General features: G+C 48.7%; 1 protein-coding gene across 9 annotated transcripts in view; it reads left to right on the forward strand.

Annotated features, from left to right (window-relative positions):
- The window catches only part of HFM1 (helicase for meiosis 1), a 984,377-nt gene that overhangs the window by 622,812 nt on the left and 340,020 nt on the right, over positions 1-21,545 (forward strand). For all 9 annotated transcript variants that reach the window (XM_063939911.1, XM_063939912.1, XM_063939910.1 and 6 more), the window contains one exon: positions 19,387-19,434. In XM_063939911.1, coding sequence (XP_063795981.1) covers positions 19,387-19,434 — 48 coding nt within the window. The remainder of the gene's footprint in view (positions 1-19,386; positions 19,435-21,545) is intronic.

A 21,545-nucleotide genomic window follows, 5' to 3' on the forward strand; every position in this document is an offset into this window, starting at 1 on the left:
GTCTCTATGGTGGAAGTCTTGAGACAGGAGCTGGAACCTGGAAGACAATCATAGAAGAGAGACAAACAGGAACTAGGTTTGACAACCAAAGCACTGACGTCTTCCTTGCTCAGGCACAGCTTACTTATACCTGCAGCAAGGAAGGGGTTGGCTAGGCAATTATGCAAATCAACAATACAAACAGCAGATTGGTGGAAATGATCAGATGACAGAATCCAAGATGGCTGCGCCCATGCAGACACTTGGAGGGAAGTTTGGTTTGTAATCCATGTGGTCTGGTAAACAGTAATGGCGGCGCCGGCCACCGGAGACAGGAGACGCCAGGCTGATAGATGCACATTTAACCACGCGGGCACAGCGGAGGCCGCGGCTGATGAAAACACCACTCTGACACTCTGCATGTGGAAACTCAGGAACAGCGGAATCTGGTCCTGGAACGCTGAGCCCGCCTTAGGAGGCATCTGAAGGGTAAGTAATGGCGTCCAGATACCCGGATCGTGACACTAAGTCTCTGATGTATTTTTGACTGGCAACTAAGTCTTTTCTAGGGTCAGGGAATTCAGACACTATGGTCCTTAATTCCATTCTGGAAAATGGGCTATACATGGCAATGTTCCTCACAGGGGTGACTCCTGATGTGTCAGTTTTCCCATTTGGAACAGCTATTACCCTAACAGGAGTAACTCTAACAACATCACTCTGTGTGGGTTCTACAGCCTGTGGTGAAATGGCTTCAGCATAGTGTATGGTGCCGTACTTACCTGTAGATACGACCTCACCTATCCCTCCGCTAGGGGCCTTTGTTACTAATCTCGTGGGTGGAGCTGTGCCTACTGTGGTCTCTGCTATGGTGGCTGCTAGAGAGAGCGCTGAAATTGTTGCCGATTCGTCTTCTTGATCACACTCCTGAGGAAAGTTCAAAACAGGGTACAACTTGCACGGGTTAATACTTGCATTGGTTAATTGGTTAACATTGGCCCTCATTCCGAGTTGGTCGGTCGCAAGGCGAATTTAGCAGAGTTGCTCACGCTAAGCCGCCGCCTACTGGGAGTGAATCTTAGCTTCTTAAAATTGCGACCGATGTATTCGCAATATTGCGATTACTAACTACTTAGCAGTTTCAGAGTAGCTCCAGACTTACTCTGCCTGTGCGATCAGTTCAGTGCTTGTCGTTCCTGGTTGACGTCACAAACACACCCAGCATTCGCCCAGGCACTCCCACCGTTTCCCCGGCCACTCCTGCGTTTTTTCCGGAAACGGTAGTGTTTTCAGCCACACGCCCCTGAAACGCCGTGTTTCCGCCCAGTAACACCCATTTCCTGTCAATCACATTACGATCGCCGGAGCGAAGAAAAAGCCGTGAGTAAAAATACTTTCTTCATAGTAAAGTTACTTGGCGCAGTCGCAGTGCGAACTTTGCGCATGCGTACTAAGCGGATTTTCACTGCGATGCGATGAAAAAGAACGAGCGAACAACTCGGAATGAGGGCCATTATCTTTAACATTTACACAGTTGCTAAGTGTTTGTGTGTTACACCTTAGTGCGTCATTCTCCGCAACCAATTTCTCTCCCGATATATATGGTGGCGGTGGGGCCGTGGCTATCAGTTTTCTGATTGAGCCAGATCCCGCCGCCTGAGCCAATCCTCTCTGTATGTCACCCTCCTGTTGCCACAACTGCAAATAATCATAATGCTTGATTCGTCTCTTTGCTGATTTAATGAGACATATCCTTCTCCTTAAATTCGTTAACACTTCTGTGCTGAAGCTACCTACTCTTGGGAATTTCTCCCCGTCATGTACTGTCATTCTCTCCCATTCATCACATAAAGCTTCTGTGTGACTTCCGTATTTCTCACACATTACATACCTTGCCGACCCAATTGGTCGGTTCACTGAATCAACCCGAACCGAGGTTGATCGCCCCCTACCTGAACAAGTGGCCCCCATAGTTCGAAGGTGTTGCTTTATTCAACCAACCCTTACGCAAACCAAATGTCCAAAATAGGCTGACGGTGGCGGTTTACCGAGTACCCCACTCACTCGCCCACGCCGACCAATACGACCTGATCACACCGATATGGTGCTGGCGTACTCGACCTAGGGCCCCTGCGACCTGAACCTCTATTTACTGGAACCTGTGAGGGTGATCCGAAGAACACTTACTCTTTCCAGTAACTATTGGTTGCTGGATAGTTCCTGAGTGAGCAGCGAACTTCCCTTAAAATAAAAAAAATTACACAAATCACGTTAGAATGTACAAATAGCGTTTATGACCTTCGTACACAAATAGTACCGGTCAGGTTTACTAATGTACACAATTACGTGCGGTACAGTCGTTCAGCACATAAGCAACTAATCTTATGTACGGGGCGACCAGTGGAATCGAAAATTGCGGCTGCGAATTCCTTCAGCAAGAGCTTGTATGGCCTATATGGGTGTTGCACCAACCCTTTCTTGGTGTTGTGCCTGTGGACTGTATAGCGGACTTCCTTGTCTGCTGTACCTGAACCTGCTGGTCTGCTATGACCTCCTGGTCTGTTACAGTATGACCTCCTGGTCTGCTACACTCTAATGCTCAAATTGTATGTTTTAACCAGGGATGCCTCCCTAGCCACCATGTACGTCACTTACACGCATGTACCTCACGAGAACTCGACTTTTCTTGTGGTTCAACCTGTAAAATTGTATACAACACACTCACTCACCACATGTACACTTTTGTTTCTATTTCTATTTCTGCGCAGAAATTTCTCTTTAGACCAGATGTGTTACAAATTAGGAGAAGGATCTATTAATTTAAATTTCGAATTTTTAAAAAAAAAATTGTGCGATTTATCGCCTGGCATTATTTACCGCGTGGCGCTACTTATCGCGTTGAGAGGAGAGAAAAAAAACTTGTGATTTGAGTTACGTGGGCGTACCCGTACGCTCCGTTGCGTAATATACGCTGCGTGCGTCGGCCCTTGGATTGCGTACGCAAGTCTCAGTCTTTTGTTAGAGACACGTGTACGCAAAGCAAAGATCCACCGTAACACAATTTATACGTTTATCAATGTAGATGATCCTTTATCATCTACCACGCACCACACTGACTTCGCCTTATCTCCCAGGCAAAACTGTGTGTTTGTCTATACTTTAACTATATTACCTTTACTCTTAAACTATGAAATAGTGACAAATCTCTTTAAGCACGTTTATCAACTATAAAAAGGCAAACAGAAGAGTGACATACGAAAATACACCAATGAAAAGGAAATGCAGATATATATGTGTGCGTGCGTGTGTACGCAAGACAGAAAAATAAACAGTTTTAAAAAGACACTATTGTTTTGTTCTTACCTCCGGTTCCCGGATTCCTTCAGCACCCTTTACTAAGAGAAGCAGACGCTTATCCAAACAGCACTACGAGGAATATGATCTCCCGCCCTTTGCTGCTGGATAATGTCTGCTGAAATTACCTAGTGCAGATATGTGAAGGACAGGACGAGCCCGCAATTGATAAAGCTAAATATTTATCGTATATATTACCCTTTATGAGGTCTAAGAACACTGTACGCTAACTACGTATGAAGTACCGCAAGGGTACGCACGTTGCGTAACGATCGCTTAGCCGTGGTCGAGACGCTCAAGCGTTATGTTCGCTCACGGCCAAGAGATCACTGGCAGGCACGCTATTGGCTGCCGACTACCGTAATGATTCGCTATAGCGATGCGACCGCTCGAGACCACGAAGAGATCACCAGCGACGCATACGCTCACAATGTAAAACCTTTATATCTAAACCATAAACAGTGTATTATGCAGTAAACCCTTTGTGTAGTGATATGGTGTAAATGCAACACAGTATAACCTTACTAGCTTAAAAGCAGTTTGAGCATCACCGACGCTCTGAGAATACTTAACTCTATAAAAAAATACACAGATACCTGGGCTTAGGGTCCAACGCCTAATATATATATATTTTGAATGATATACTTGCAAAAGAATTAATACAAATACAAATCATACACTACAATATAACATAGACTAACTAACCAGGTAACTACACAGTAAATATAATACAATTAAGTTTAAGAGAAAAATGAGTGAAAGAGAAGAGAGAGAGAGAGATATGGCCCATAATAACAAGAGAGAAACAGTATGATTACGGAGAAAAACTTACGCACAAAGGAAACGATCGCATGCGCCTCTGGACATCCAGCTCCCGATTTTCAGCAATGATAACCGTTGAAGAGTGAGCTGGATGTGATCGGCCTTTCTATTTATGCCCCACACACAATGCAATTCAATGGTCCCTACAATCTCATTGTTCATTGGACACAGGAATTCGGCTTCGCATTATAACAAAAGGTCATAGGTTGATTCATACAGGTGGGCTGTGACTATTTCCAACAGCTCAGGTGGGAGGGAAACTGGGTTTCCCGCCGCATGGGTAATAAAGTGCAAATAAAGTAAATGTTCATAAACTTCTTAGAAGAGAGTATTGACTGCATAGGAGAGGAAAGAGTTAAACATCTGGGGAGGGGTGGACCTAGCTGTGAGGAAAGTACAGCCTTCTTTAAGGGGAGGGCTTGATATATATAGGGAAGGTGAAGCCATTTTAAGTCTCTTGGTGATCTGGTTTGGTGACACGGTGTGGAGCGGGGAGGGAGGGGGAGAGGCAGTGATCAACCAGGTTAAGCTAATGGGGCTCTTAATGCAGGAGCCCAGACAAGAGGCCTTGTGGTGACAGAGAGCAGTGGGGCGCGCGCCCGAGGTGCGCGCGCGCCCACGCTCGCCTTTGGCGCCGCTAGCCGCGCACGTGTGTGCGCAGCAGCGCCGCCGGCCTTGCTGTCTCCCCTGCTATCTCCCAGGCAGCCGGAATCCGGCGGGAGCCGGGGGGAGAAGGGAGACAGGGCAATTATGATCACTGGCAGGGCAGTGCGATACCAAGGAGAAGGGGTGCGGCAGCAAGAGGTCACGGGGTGCGTGCACAGGAGGTGCGCGAGCCCGTGTCCACTGCAAGCGGAGCGGTGCGCGCGCGCTCTGCTGCGCCGCGGGGTTCCCGGCCTTTTCAGATCACTCCCCCGGGGCCGGAATCTAGCGGCCTGCGGGGGAGGAGGGGGGACAGGGAATGGGTTAGTGGCCGCGGGGCTGCTGCACGCGCCGCAGGAACTCGCGGCGGCCCCCCCACCCCCCCTCTGCGGCATCGGATAGTTCCGATACACGGGAAGAGGGGACAAATTCAGAGGCGAGGGCAGTGCGGGCGCCGATAGCGGTGCCTCCGCTTTCCCACAAGGGCAGCGTGCGTCGGATGCCCGGCACACGCATGTCGGGCGGCGAGCGCGTGGTCGCACGCGGGCCCCGGCGAAGGACCCAGGACCGCGCTTTGGGGCAGTCACGACCCCTCCGGAGCGCTGGCTCGGCCCTGGCCACAGCGGTGAAGGTGTTAGGGCCGCTAGCCGCGGCTGCCTCCCCTAGAACGGCTGTTCGTTCCGGCGGGCTGCGGGCTATGGCGGCGCAGCGGGTGGCACGCGCCTGCCGTGAGCTCGGGACGGTCGCCGCAGAATTACAACAGGGTCCAGGGCAGGACGCGGGGGATCTCACGGCCGCAACGCCCCCAGCACAGAGGCCGCGGCATGTGCCGCGAGTACTGGAGGGGTCCTCCGCTTCTTCCTCTTTTTCAAGGGAGCTCGGGGATGAGGCAATGGCAGATTTCGAGGAGGAAGGCAACGATTTGGACGCGCCGGAAGATTCCATGTCGGGGGAGTCGGCGGCATCAGGTAAGGTGGTGCAGTCGGTATTCGGGTTCCTCCATGAGCTTTAGTTCGCGTAGTTCTTCCTCTTCCTCCTCTTCATCTTCAATGTCGTCACAGGCGTCCGAAGTCAGTAGCACAACTAGGGCAAAGAAGCGGGCAACTAAATTCGCCAAGAGGGCAGCGGAACAGGCGCAAGCGGCTTAGCGAGGAAGCGCGTAGGGCCAAGAAGCTCGCAATTTGCCCGGTGTCGTGCGATTCGTCTATACTGCTGTACTGCGGGGGCTGCGAGATAGCTGCCGCAAGAAGATTTGGAGGGGGGACTTCGTGGGCGTGTTCGTATTGACGAAGGTCGCGAAGAAAGAGTATAAGGTGGCGGCGCAAAGAAGGGCATCGGGCTGAGGCATTCCGTACCTTCGATAATTGCCTGGCCGGGTTCTGGGTCTTCGCGGCATCTTACCTGGAGGACAGGCCGGCAGAGCACACGAATATAATAAGGTACCTGCATCTCATACATGACATGCAGCGCACGTCTTCGGGATCGGAGTGGCGCAGGTACGATCAGGAATTCAGGGAACAGGAAGGTTTGCAGGTCATGGACTTCGGGTTCAAGGACGTTGAGGTTGGGCTCAAGGTCACCCGGGCTTCGCTACAGGCGGAGGAGCCCCGGAAGCCGGGGGCGGACGGGCACCACGCAGGGTCGTCCTCCCAGGGGTTCGGCGCGGACGGCGGATTGGCCAAGTCAGGTAGGTCGGCAGTCCGCGCAGGGGGGGCGTGCCACCACAAAAAAGGAAAATGTTTCGCGTTTAACAACGCGGCGTGTTCCTTCGGGGGGTGGTTCCTAAGAAGGCTCCAGGCGCCTTCCGGCTCATTTGAGTTCGCTTTTAGGCTGGCTAATCGCAGCATTTTGTTTAGATGCGATTATCTGGGCGTGGTGCATGCGATTAATAACCAAAGGGCAAAGTCGTTGGTGGTTATGCGGGTGCTAGGGCAATTGCTTTTGACATGCTTGCGTAGGAACCTGTGGTTCCGCGCGCAACATGTGCCCGGTTTGGAGAATGGTATTGTCGACGCTTTGTCGCGAGGACAGTGGGAGAGGTGTTGGTTGTTGGCACCTGAGGCCAACGAGCAGGGTTTTCACTGTCCCGGTTAGGTTTGGCAGGTGATCGGGCCGGACTGGAGGGTATAGCGTTGCGGTCAGTCGCGCCAGCCACGCTCAAGGCTTACGGACATACTTGGAATGAGTGGGACGAGTTTGTCCAAGGTCGTCAGCAACAAGGTAAGAGCAGGCATCGGCTGATGCTTTCTTTTATGTGGAAGCTTTACGTCTCCGGTAGGTCACGAGCAGTGGTTTCGCGGTATTTGGCAGGCATCTCATTTTTCTGCAAGCTGCGAGGCGTCCCTGACGTAACAAAAAGCGAGGTTCTGCGGAAGGCAATGAAAGGGTGGGCGCGAGTCGTGCCGTCGCCACCGGATAGGAGGCGGCCCATCGATGCGGCGTTGTTGCCGGCCGTCATCGAGGCAGTAGGGCGAGTCGCGTCGTCCAGGTTTGAGACGCTTTTGTTTAGTTTGGCGTTCTCAATGGTTTACCACGGGGCCTTTCGAGTTTCTGAGTTGGTAGCGCCTTCCAAGAGAGCAGATTCGCGCATGCTGGTCGGAGACGTAGTAGTGGGTGAGAGGTCCTTGCTGTGCAGGTTGCGACGCTCCAAGACGGATCAAGGGAGGAGAGGGCGCTGGGTTACAATGGTTCCAGCGCTGGAGGAGAGCGTTTGCCCGGTGGGGCTGGCAAGGCAATACGTGGTGGTGCGACCCGTTAAGGAGGGGTCTTGGCTGTTGCATTATGATGGGCTGCCAGTCACGAAATACCAGTTTCGATGGATGCTGAGTCGCTGTTTGGCGGGCTTGGGCCTCCCACCCACTGTTTTTGGTACCCATTCCTTTCGCATAGGCGCAGCGACGTTGGCTGCTGCGGCGGGTTGCTCCAGAACTGAAATACAGGCGGTGGGGCGATGGAAGTCGTCAAGTTATAGACGATATATTCGCCCCGTCACATGAGAGGTCGGTTTGCGCTTGGGCTTTGTTTAAATTTGCAATGTATTATGTTGTTACAGTTCTGTGATTTTATGGTGTGTGCGTCTGTTGGTGTTACCCCTTTTGTTTTTTTTTTTGTTTTTATCCTACTCAGGGATTAGCTACTCGCCGTTGCTGGCATGAGTCGGCAGCGGGGGTCTGGAGTTATTTGCGATTTTTTGCCTGACTTGACGGACTGAATTCTAATCTACAATTCGGCTAATTTGGTCTAATCAGAGTCCCTCAGCAGGTCTTTGCGTTTCACCTCCAGCTGAGTTATTACATGTGTTTCCCATTTTATACCCCCGCCTCCCCCCCCCCACCCCCCCTGTTTTTATTTCATTTATTTTATTTGATCTTTCCCCTTTGTGTCTTTAATTGCGCTTTTAAATTGGCTACGAAACATGGTGCAGTCGGCTAGGCCGTGACTGCTGCAATAGCGAGATCTAAAGTTTTCTTTTTTGGCAGATCCTTCAGTATAAACAATTAATAAGCCTCTTAGTAATCAATTCTACCCCTCTTTTTCCCTTCAGGATGGTTCGAAGACTATTTGCCCATTTGGGTGGTTGGCCACTCTTACATTTACTGGGCGGCCAGGTTTGTGGCCTCGGAAGGGTCTCAGGCATTGCTTGGAGCACAGGGTGTCAGATGGCTTGGCTGGCGAGGAATGATGTGGGGTGAGCTGAGGAGTAGGTTAGTGAGTCAGGCCAGCAAGCATGGAGTCCCTAGGGTTTTTGGTTGTCCATCTAGGTGGCAACGACCTGGGGAAGAGGACATCCTTGGATCTGCGGTGGGCCATGATACAGGATCTGGCAAGTGTGACCGCGGCATGGACCGATTGTGTGTTGGTTTTTTCCATGATGGTGCCAAGATTGTGTTGGAGGGGTGTGGCGGATGGTCGCCAGATTGATGAGGCCCGGAAAAAGGTGAACGGAGCGGTGGCAAAGTGGGTGCTGTCCCACGGTGGGAGGGTGGTTCGCCACCCGAGGAGTCGGTTAAAAGACAGCCACCTTTTCCGGCGCGATGGAGTACATCTATCCAATGAGGGGATGATGTTTTTTCTGGAGGATCTAGGTTTCGCTTTGCAGGAGTTAGGGTAGGTTTATGGTGGCGGTGCGAAAGACTGTGGGGATGAGTCTTTCGCTGTTGGCGGAAAAGAACGGCAGTTTCGTATTGTAGAGAAAACTGTAGTGTTTTACAGTTGGTTGTGGTTTAGGTGCACTCACCTCCATCGACTTATGGCCGCTTGACCACCCGTCCGGGAAGGCAGCGGCAGGGCACCCAGGAGCGGTGGGTAGTCACTGTGGGGGTTGAGTTGTCACCTATTACCGGTTTATGGTAAGTTTTAGTAAATTTATAGGGTTGAGTTATTTAAGTTTAATTTAGATTAAGTGAGCCGTTCTTTTGGGCCGCCACCATATGCCAGCTGGAGCGGCATATTAAATTAATCTCTTTATTACAGGTTTCCTAATGGTTAGGGACAAATAAATAGCTAGCAATTTTCTGCCAAAATTCAAGTCTGTGTCGTTATTTCTGGTTATGATTATGAATGCTTTACTTTCAAAGAAAGGGGTCCACCAAATATCACTAAGATGTTTAGAAGAGAGTATTGACTGCATAGGAGAGGAAAGAGTTAAACATCTGGGGAGGGGTGGACCTAGCTGTGAGGAAAGTACAGCCTTCTTTAAGGGGAGGGCTTGATATATATAGGGAAGGTGAAGCCATTTTAAGTCTCTTGGTGATCTGGTTTCCCACCCTCCCGCCCTGGTAGTTGGAAATTGTGGCACGTGGTGATTTGGCTCTAAGTTGTTGGCTGTTTTCGTTAGCTATTTATTGGCGGAAAAGAACGGCAGTTTCGTATTGTAGAGAAAACTGTAGTGTTTTACAGTTGGTTGTGGTTTAGGTGCACTCACCTCCATCGACTTATGGCCGCTTGACCACCCGTCCGGGAAGGCAGCGGCAGGGCACCCAGGAGCGGTGGGTAGTCACTGTGGGGGTTGAGTTGTCACCTATTACCGGTTTATGGTAAGTTTTAGTAAATTTATAGGGTTGAGTTATTTAAGTTTAATTTAGATTAAGTGAGCCGTTCTTTTGGGCCGCCACCATATGCCAGCTGGAGCGGCATATTAAATTAATCTCTTTATTACAGGTTTCCTAATGGTTAGGGACAAATAAATAGCTAGCAATTTTCTGCCAAAATTCAAGTCTCAGTGTCGTTATTTCTGGTTATGATTATGAATGCTTTACTTTCAAAGAAAGGGGTCCACCAAATATCACTAAGATGTTTATGTCCATAACTATTCGCACGAGCGATTGATCTGCTTCAAACCAACACCGGAATATTTCTAATTAAATATTCTTCCGATGGATACTAAACACCACTGTATTACTCCTGTCTGACCCTTCGTATCAAACAAAGAGGGATTTCTCTGTTCATGAACATTCTATATTAACCAAACTTTCAGAATCTATCAAAGGGACCATGATCTACAAATTACATTATTACTGAAAATATGTAATGATTGAGTCGCACGCTACGATCACATAAACTCTACCGTAAATACGCATACCGTGCGCCTGCGGGTGCCCGCGACTGTGAGTATGCGCACGTACGGGAGAGCGTACGCATGCGCAGCACGGACCTGTGTGAGGTGCAAATATGGTAGTGTGCATAGAGATATTTTTCTGACTTTGACAAAGGTAATGCACTTTGGTAGCAAGAACAAAAATACTACCTACGTACTAAATGGGGAAAAACCAGGCGATTCTGTACTGTAAAAATATTTAGGTGTTCACATATTTAACAAACTTAACAGTAGTACCCAAAGTAGGAATGCAGCAAATAAGGCAAACAAGGTATTAGCGTGCATAAAGCAGGGAATTGATGCTAGGGATGAGAGTGATATACTCCCATTATACAAATCACTAGTGAGTCCATATCTCGAATACTGTGCAACAATTATGGACACCATACTACAAAAAGGATATCCTGGAACTAGAAATGGTTCAGAGATGGGCAACCAAACTGATTAAGGGGATGGAGACACTGAAATACGAGGAAAGGCTTGGTAGGCAAGGCATGTATACACTGGAAAAAAGGAGATTAAGTGGGGACATGATTAACAAATATATAAGGGCGAGCGGGGGATTTGATTTTGGTGAGATCATCACAAAGGACACGAGGACACCCACTTAGGTTAGAGGCTAGGAGATTTCGCACACAGAGATGGAAAGGTTTCTTCACAGTAAGTTAAATACATATTTGGAATTCCCTGTCTGAGAGAGTAGAAATGGCAGACTCGGTCATTGCTTTAAAGAATGGGCTAGATAAATTCATAATGGATAAAGATATACAGGGCTATGGTGGGTAAATCATGCACTATAGTAATTAAAAAAAAAAAAATAATAGACATAACAGCTAAACATTTATCACAGTTAAAATTAGTCCTAAAAAAATTACAGTGTAGGTGATCACTAACAGGTTGAACTCGATGAACAAATTTTCTTTTTTCAACCTCAGAAACTATGTTACTCGTATGCCACACACCATAATGCTTATTACACATTATGCCACACACCGTAATGCCCATTACACATTATGCCAGACACCGTAATGCCTATTACATATTATGCCACACACAGTTATGCTACTGACACCATTTTACAAAAATGCCCCTTATAAATTATGCCCCAGCAATGGGCTGACCATCCCGTACCACCCTACTTTCAGCACTGCACTGCCCCCTTTCTCTCCCCCATCACAGAAGCCTCCTTGTTCCACATTCCCCAACCCCCTTGCATGCCTGCTTTGTCACATATTCCCACATCCTGCACAGCAGCCTTATTACAAGCCCATCCCCCTGTACAGCAGCCTTGATACACATTTCACACCCCTACACAGCAGCCTTGTCACACATCCCCCTTCACCCCTGCACAGCAACCTTGTCACATGTTCCCCAAACCCCCTCCACTATAGCCTTGTCTCCCCATCTCCCCCTCCACAGCAGGCTTGTCACACATCTCCCCACCTGCTTGCACTACAGCCTTGTGACACGTTACCCCTAGCACCCTGCACAGCAGCATTTCCACACATACCACCACCAGTCTTGTCACATATCACTTATCTTGGATTCAAATAGAAACTGCCTCTGTCCTGGAGCCAGCGGAAATGCATGGAGGACACAACAGCAGTGACTTGCTACAGCCATTTGAGGGATGGAGTGAGTGCGGTGACGGGGACCGCTCTACAGTACAAAACATGTCACCCCTGTTTTGTATTTGTGCCAAGGCCAGGGTCTGTGTCTTCTGATGCAGATTTCCAGCCCCGCAGAGAACATCTGTCATCATTCAGAGTAAGTTTAGGCTTACTCAGATGGCTGATGGCTGCAATAGTGATCTGATGCTGCATCTCCAGACACAGGCCCTAATTCAGACATGATCGCAGCAGCAAATTTGTTAGCTAATAAGCAAAACCATGTACACTGCAAGAGGGGCAGATGTAACATGTGCAGAGAGAGTAATGACCCCTACACATCAGGCGATCCACCACCGAGCTACCCGACGGTGGATACGCCTAACGGGCGACCTGGCGGCGGGGGGAGTGAAGTTTCTTCACTCCCCCTGTCACCCGGCTCCATAGCACTGCATGCTAATATGGACGAGACTGTCCATATTGGCCTGCATGCATAAGTGACCCGGCACCAACGATGAACGAGCACGGGGCCGCGCATCTTTCATCATTGGTGCCTACACACTGAATAATATGAACGAGTTCTCGTTCATTAATGAACGAGAACGTTCATTTCTCTAACGTCCTAAGTGGATGCTGGGGACTCCGTAAGGACCATGGGGAATAGCGGCTCCGCAGGAGACTGGGCACATTTAAAGAAAGCTTTAGGACTAACTGGTGTGCACTGGCTCCTCCCCCTATGACCCTCCTCCAAGCCTCAGTTAGATTTCTGTGCCCGACGAGAAGGGTGCACACTAGGGGCTCTCCTGAGCTTCTTAGTGAAAGTTTTAGTTTAGGTTTGTTATTTTCAGTGAGACCTGCTGGCAACAGGCTCACTGCATCGAGGGACTAAGGGGAGAAGAAGCGAACTCACCTGCGTGCAGAGTGGATTGGGCTTCTTGGCTACTGGACATTAGCTCCAGAGGGACGATCACAGGTTCAGCCTGGATGGGTCCCGGAGCCGCGCCGCCGGCCCCCTTACAGAGCCAGAAGAGCGAAGAGGTCCGGAAAAATCGGCGGCAGAAGACGTTCCTGTCTTCAATAAGGTAGCGCACAGCACTGCAGCTGTGCGCCATTGCTCTCAGCACACTTCATACTCCGGTCACTGAGGGTGCAGGGCGCTGGGGGGGGCGCCCTGAGACGCAATAAAACACGATAAAAATACCTTACATGGCAAAAAATGCATCACATATAGCTCCTGGGCTATATGGATGCATTTAACCCCTGCCAGAATATACAGAAAAACGGGTGATAAGGCCGCCGAAAAGGGGGCGGAGCCTATCTCCTCAGCACACTGGCGCCATTTTCCCTCACAGCTCAGTTGGAGGGAAGCTCCCTGGCTCTTCCCTGCACTACAGAAAGGGTTAAAAAAAGAGAGGGGGGCACTAATTAGGCGCAGTATTAAAACATACAGCAGCTATAAGGGGAAAAACACTTATATAAGGTTATCCCTGTATATATATATATAGCGCTCTGGTGTGTGCTGGCATACTCTCCCTCTGTCTCCCCAAAGGGCTAGTGGGGTCCTGTCCTCTATCAGAGCATTCCCTGTGTGTGTGCTGTGTGTCGGTACGTTTGTGTCGACATGTATGAGGAGAAAAATGATGTGGAGACGGAGCAGAGTGTCTGTAACAGTGATGTCACCACCTAGGGGGTCGACACCTGAGTGGATGTACTGTTGAAAATTACGTGACAGTGTCAGCTCTGTATAAAAAAAAAAAAAACAGTGGTTGACATGAGACAGCCGGCTACTCAGCTTGTGCCTGTCCAGACGTCTCATAGGCCGTCAGGGGCTCTAAAGCGCCCGTTACCTCAGATGGCAGATACAGACGCCGACACGGATACTGACTCCTGTGTCGACGGTGAAGAGACAACCGTGATTTCCAGTAGGGCCACACGTTACATGATTGAGACAATGGAAAATGTTTTATACATTTCTGATAATACGAGTACCACCAAAAAGGGGTATTATGTTCGGTGAGGGAAAAACTACCTGTAGTTTTCCTGAATCTGAAAAATAAAATGAGGTGTGTGATGATACGTGGGTTTCCCCCCGATAACAATTGATAATTTCTTAAAAAGTATTGGCTGTATACCCTTTCCCGCCAGAGGTTAGGGTGCGTTGGGAAACACCCCCTAGGGGGGATAAGGCGCTCACACGCTTGTAAGAACAAGGGCTCTACCTTCTCATGAGATGGCCGCCCTTAAGGATCCTGCTGATAGAAAGCAGGAGGGTATCCAAGAATGTATTCACACACATACTGGTGTTATACTGCGACCAGCAATCGCCTCAGCCTGGAGGTGCAGTGCTGGGTTGGCATGGTCGGATTCCCTGACTGGAAATATTGATATCCTAGATAAGGATAGTATATTATTGCCTATAGAGCATTTAAAAGATGCATTTCTATATATGCATGATGCACAGCGGAATATTTGCCGACTGACATCAAGTATAAGTGCGTTGTCCAATTCTACCAGTAAAATGGTCAGGTGATGCGGATTCCAAACGGCATTTGGAAGTATTGCCTTTAAAAGGGGACATTTGGGGTCGGTCTTTTAGACCTGGTGGCCACGGCAACAACTGGGAAATCCACGTTTGTACCCCAGGTCGCCTCTCAAAATAAGACGCCGTATTATCAGGCGCAGTCCTTTGTTGGCAAGCGGACAAAAGGTTCCTCTTTTCTGCTCGTGACAGAGGGAGAGGAAAAAGGCTGAAGAGATTACCCAGTTCCCAGGAACAGAAATCCTTTCCCGCCTCTGCAAAAGCCCTCAGTATGACGCTAGGGCCTTACAAACTCAGGCACGGTGGGGGCCGTTCTCAATGAATTTCAGTGCGCAGTGGGCTCACTCGCAAGTAGACCCCTGGATCCTTCAGGTAATATCTCAAGGGTACATATTGAAATTCGAGACGTCTCCCCCTCGCCGTTTCCAAAAGTCGGCTTTACCGACGTCTCCCTCTGACAGGGAGGCAGTTTTGGAAGCCATTCACCCAGCAGGTGATAATCAAGGTACCCCTCCTGCAACAGAGAACGGGGTATTATTCCACACTATTGTGGTACCGAAGCCAGACGGCCCGGTGAAACCGATTCTAAATCTAAAATCTTTGAACACTTACATACAGAAGTTCAAATTCAAGATTGAGTCACTCAGAGCAGTGATTGCGAACCTGGAAGAAGAGGACTACATGATGTCTTGGGACATCAAGGATGCTTACCTTCAGGTCAAAGTTTACCCTTCTCACCAAGGGTACCTCAGGTTATGGTACAGAACTGTCACTATCAGTTCAGACGCTGCCGTAGGGATGGTCCATGGCACCCCGGGTCTTTACCAAGGTAATGGCCGAAATGATATCCCTTCGAAGGAAGGGAATTTTAGTTATCCCTTACTTGGACGATTCCCTGATAAGGGTAAGATCCAGGGAACAGTTGGAAGTCGGTGTAGCACTATCTCAGGTAGTGTTGCGGCAGCACGATTGGATTCTCAATATTCTAAAATCGCAGCTGGTTCCGACGACTTGTCTTCTGTTTCCTAGGGATGTTCCTGGACACAGTCCAGAAAAAAGGTGTTTCTCCCGGAAGAGAAAACCAGGGAGTTATCCGAGCTAGTCAGGAACCTCCTAAAACCGAACCAAGTCTCAGTGCATCAATGCACAAGGGTTCTGGGTAAAAATGGTGGCTTCCTACAAAGCAATCCCATTCGTTAGATTCCACGCAAGAACTTTCCAGTGGAACCTACTGGACAAATGGTCCGGCTCGCATTTTCAGATGCATCAGCGGATAACCCTGTCACCAAGGACAAGGGTATCCATCATGTGGTGGTTGCAGAGTGCTCATCTTCTAGAGGGCCGCAGATTCGGCATTCAGGACTGGGTCCTGGTGACCACGGATGCCAGCCTGCGAGGCTGGGGAGCAGTCACACAGGGAAGGAATATCCAGGGCTTAGGGTCAAGCCTGGATACATCACTTCACATAAATATCCTGAAGCTAAGGGCCATTTACAATGCTCTAAGCTTAGCAAGACCTCTGCTTCAAGGTCAGCCGGTGTTGATCCAGTCGGACAACATCATGGCAGTCACCCACGTAAACAGACAGGGTGGCACAAGAAGCAGGAGGGCAATGGCAGAAGCTGCAGGGATTCTTCGCTGGGCGGAAAATCATGTGATAGCACTGTCAACAGTATTCATTCCGGGAGTGGACAACTGGGAAGCAGACTTCCTCAGCACGACCTCCACCCAGAAGTCGCCCACATGATTAAAAAACTCGACAGGTATTGCGCCAGGTCAAGAGACCCTCAGGCAATAGTTGTAGACGCTCTGGTAACACCGTGGGTGTACCAGTCAGTGTATGTGTTCCCTCCTCTGCCTCTCATACCCAAGGTACTGAGATTGATAAGATGGAGAGGAGAAAGCACTATATTCGTGGCTCCGGATTGGCCAAGAAGGACTTGGTAACCGGAACTTCAAGAGATGCTCACGGAGGATCCGTGGCCTCTACCTCTAAGAAGGGACCTGCTCCAGCAAGGGCCCTGTCTGTTCCAAGACTTACCGCGGCTGCGTTTGACGGCATGGCGGTTGAACGCCGGATCCTGAAGGAAAAAAGGCTTTCCGGATGAAGTCATCCCTATCCTGATCAAAGCCAGGAAGGATGTAACCGCAAAAACATTATCACCGCAATTGGCGAAAATATGTTGCGTGGTGCGAGGCCAGTAAGGCCCGACGGAGGAAATTCAACTGGGTCGATTCCTACATTTCCTGCAAACAGGAGTGTCTATGGGCCTGAAATTGGGGTCCATTAAGGTTCAAATTTGCGGCCCTGTCAATTTTCTTCCAAAAAGAACTAGCTTCAGTCCCTGAAGTTCAGACGTTTGTAAAAGGGGTACTGCATATACAGCCTCCTTTTGTGCCTCCAGTGGCACTTTGGGATCTCAATGTAGTTTTGGGTTCCAAAAGTCACATTGGTTTGAACCACTTAGATCTGTGGAGTTAAAATATCTCACATGGAAAGTGGTCATGCTGTTGGCCCTGGCCTGGGCCAGGCGCGTGTCAGAATTGGCGGCTTTATCCTGAAAAAGCCCTTATCTGATTTTCCATTCGGACAGGGCGGAATTGAGGACTCGTCCTCAGTTTCTCCCCAAGGTGGTTTCAGCGTCTCACCTGAACCAACCTATTGGTGGTGCCTGCGGCTACTAGGGACTTGGAGGCCTCCAAGTTGCTAGACGTTGTCAGTGCCCTGAAAATATATGTTTCCAGGACGGCTGGAGTCAGGAAATCTGACTCGCTGTTTATCCTGTGTGCACCCAACAAGCTGGGTGCTCCTGCTTCTAAGCAGACTATTGCTCGTTGGATTTGTAGTACAATTCAGCTTGCACATTCTGTGGCAGGCCTGCCACAACCAAAAATCTGTAAATGCCCACTCCACAAGGAAGGTGGGCTCATCTTGGGCGGCTGCCCGAGGGGTCTCGGCTTTACAACTTTGCCGAGCAGCTACTTGGTCAGGAGCAAATACGTTTGTAAAATTCTACAAAATTAATATCCTGGCTGAGGAGGACCTGGAGTTCTCTCATTTGGTGCTGCAGAGTCATCCGCACTCTCCCGCCCGTTTGGGAGCTTTGGTATAATCCCCATGGTCCTTACGGAGTCCCCAGCATCCACTTAGGACGTTAGAGAAAATAAGAATTTACTTACCGATAATTCTATTTCTCATAGTCCGTAGTGGATGCTGGGCGCCCATCCCAAGTGCGGATTGTCTGCAATACTTGTACATAGTTATTGTTACAAAAATCGGGTTATTATTGTTGTGAGCCATCTTTCAGAGGCTCCTCTGTTATCATACTGTTAACTGGGTTCAGATCACAGGTTATACGGTGTTATACGGTGTGATTGGTGTGGCTGGTATGAGTCTTACCCGGGATTCAAAATCCTTCCTTATTGTGTACGCTAACTGAGGCTTGGAGGAGGGTCATAGGGGGAGGAGCCAGTGCACACCAGTTAGTCCTAAAGCTTTCTTTAGATGTGCCCAGTCTCCTGCGGAGCCGCTATTCCCCATGGTCCTTACGGAGTCCCTAGCATCCACTACGGACTATGAGAAATAGAATTATCGGTAAGTAAATTCTTATTATCGTTCAGTGTTCTCACCTAATGTGTAGGGCCTATTAGATTTGGGTGGGGTGTTCAAACTGAAATCTTAATTGCAGTGTAAAAATTAAGCAGACAGTATTTACTCTGCACAGAAACAAAATAACTCACCCAAATCTAACTTTCTCTGCAAATGTTATATCTGCAACACCTGCAGTGCACATGGTTTTGCCCATTAGCTAACAAATTTGCTGCTGCAAGTGCAATCAGGTCTGAATTATGGGGGTAATTCCAAGTTGATCGCAGCAGGAAACATTTTAGCAGTTGGGCAAAACCATGTGTACTGCAGGGGGGGGCAGATATAACATTTGCAGAGAGAGTTAAATTTGGGTGGGATATTTTGTTTCTGTGCAGGGTAATACTGGCTGCTTTATTTTTACACTGTAATTTAGATTGCAGATTGAACTCACCACACCCAAATCTATCTCTCTCTGCACATGTTATATCTGCCTCCCCTGCAGTGCACATGGTTTTGCCCAATTGCTACCAAAAATCCTGCTGCGATCAACTTGGAATTACCCCCTATGCCCACAGTTCTTAGATCTGCAATGCTGGCAGGAGGCGTCTCTTTTCTGCAGACTCCTGAGACATTAGCATTTTTTAGCAACGCTGCTGTGTCTAAACACAAAGCAGCGATATATGCCCACTATATATGCCAATTAAGTAAATTCAGTCCTTTGTACTGTATTTGTAATGTCTGTTATATTTAAAGCAAACAATTAGTAGTGTTTGAATGAAGGGGGTTATTCAGTATGGATTGCAGATTCTGCTAAAAAGAAGAATCTGCAATCCGTTGTTTCACATGCTGAGGGCCGTCCATCGCAGGGCAAGGCCGCCCAGCATGCAGAATGGCCTGCCCAGTGGCTGGGACCACAGCAACCGTGGACGACCTCCTGCAGCCTCAGCTAGGCTGCGTATGCAGGAGGTTCGCCGACATTTTTTTTATTGGCACGCCAGCATATGACGTCACACAGCCGCCCTGAAAACGCTGCTAATCCACCCCTGTTTCCCTCATGCCACCCCTGCAATGCTCCATCGCTGCCCCCTGCACGCCTCTGCCTGTCAATCAGGCAGAGTCGTTCGTAACCATAGCAATCAGATCGCATTGGCAATGTGACCTGAATAACCCCCTAAGTTTGTTTCATCTCTGTCTTTTATTGCATGCAGTTTTCTATGTTCACCTGGAAACTAATTATACAGGCTTTACTATTTTTCAGGCTTCCCAGCAGGATTGGATAAAGAAGGAATTGAAGCAAAATTGCAAGGTATTCTAGTGGTCTTAACCAGAGCCAGCCCTAACTGATATGATTCCCTAGGCAAGATCTTGGCTGGTGCCTCCTAGCCCCGCCGCTAGTTCCGCCTTTGACCATGCACCCCTTTCCCAGCACCATTACCCCTTACCCATAGCAGTCCTCATTTTGGTGCTCCTACCCCCTATATTTTAAATAGGAACAGTGTGCACATTTGGTGCACAGCCTAAAAATGGGCATGTTCTTGCTTGGAAGGGGCATGGCCACACAATAGTACCCTGAATTCAAATTAGGCCACACAGTAGTGCAACTTTATTCGCATTTTATCATGCAATAGTGTCCCTTATTCTTGTTACATCACAAAGTAGTACCACTTTACCATATATACATTACTCCTCACAGTAGTGCCCCTTATTCACATTACATCACACTGAATTGCTCCTTATTCCCATTACACCACACCATATTGCTCTTTATTCACATTAGACCACACAGTAGTGCCCTTTCTATATATTATGCCACACAGTAGAGCACCTTATACACATAATGCCACACATTAGTAATGCCTTTATACACATAATACCACACAGTAATGCCCCTTACACAAATGACACACATTATTAATGCCCTTATAAACATAATGCACCTTACACATTATTCCAACCTTTATTAATGCCCTCATACACATAATGTCCCTTACACATATGCCTCACATTATTAATGTCCTTATACACATGACACACATAGTGCCCCTTACACATATGCTAAACACTATTTCACAACCAACCCACCGCACACAGCACTCACATGGCCGCTAACACTGTGACCTCTGCCTCTGCTTGGATACAGACGTGTTCTCATACATCCTGCCTCAATATGCCATGCAGCAGGAGCTGCCTTGCATGAGTCAGCTGGCAGCTCTGCTAACGTCGAGCACCCATTTTGCCAAAAATGCATCTTATTTGCATTGCTATGTGCCTAGGATGCACAAGCAGCTTCTGCTGAGTAAAATGATATACGGCATGCCTATATTCTGTGTGCGACCGTGGCTGTATCTGCATACAAAGTGCTACATTACAGTGATTTCCAGGAATACACTGTAACGTATCATTTCATATGCAGATGCAACCACAGTCACACACAGAATATAGGCATGCCATATATCATTTTAATCAGCAGAAGCTGCTCGAGACCCTAAGCATTCCAAATGCCCTAGGCAATTGCCTAGTTTGCCTATGCCTGGCTCTGGTTTTAACCCCCCCCCCACACACGCACGCACACACACACACACACACACACACACACACACACACACACACACACACATACACACACACACACACACACCCTCCTTTCCCAATCCCACACCCATTATTTTATAATCCACAATCCTAAATAGAACAGGCAATTTTCTCTAACGTCCTAAGTGGATGCTGGGGACTCCGTCAGGACCATGGGGAATAGCGGCTCCGCAGGAGACAGGGCACAAAAAGTAAGCTTTTAGGATCACATGGTGTGTACTGGCTCCTCCCCCTATGACCCTCCTCCAAGCCTCTGTTAGGTTTTTGTGCCCGTCCGAGCAGGGTGCAATCTAGGTGGCTCTCCTAAAGAGCTGCTTAGAAAAAGTTTTTTAGGTTTTTTATTTTCAGTGAGTCCTGCTGGCAACAGGCTCACTGCATCGAGGGACTTAGGGGAGAGAATTTCAACTCACCTGCGTGCAGGATGGATTGGATTCTTAGGCTACTGGACACCATTAGCTCCAGAGGGAGTCGGAACACAGGTCTCACCCTGGGGTTCGTCCCGGAGCCGCGCCGCCGACCCCCCTTACAGATGCTGAAGATTGAAGGTCCGGAAACAGGCGGCAGAAGGCTCTTCAGTCTTCATGAAGGTAGCGCACAGCACTGCAGCTGTGCGCCATTGTTGTCACACACTTCACACCAGACGGTCACGGAGGGTGCAGGGCGCTGCTGGGGGCGCCCTGGGCAGCAATATATAATACCTTTTATGGCAAAAGAATACATCACATATAGCCATTAAGGCTATATGTATGTATTTAACCCATGCCAAATGTCTAAAACTCCGGGAGAAAAGCCCGCCGGAATAGGGGGCGGGGCTTATTCTCCTCA

This window comes from Pseudophryne corroboree, chromosome 9 (assembly GCF_028390025.1).
Source record: "Pseudophryne corroboree isolate aPseCor3 chromosome 9, aPseCor3.hap2, whole genome shotgun sequence".
NCBI classification, from domain to species: Eukaryota; Metazoa; Chordata; class Amphibia; order Anura; family Myobatrachidae; genus Pseudophryne; species Pseudophryne corroboree.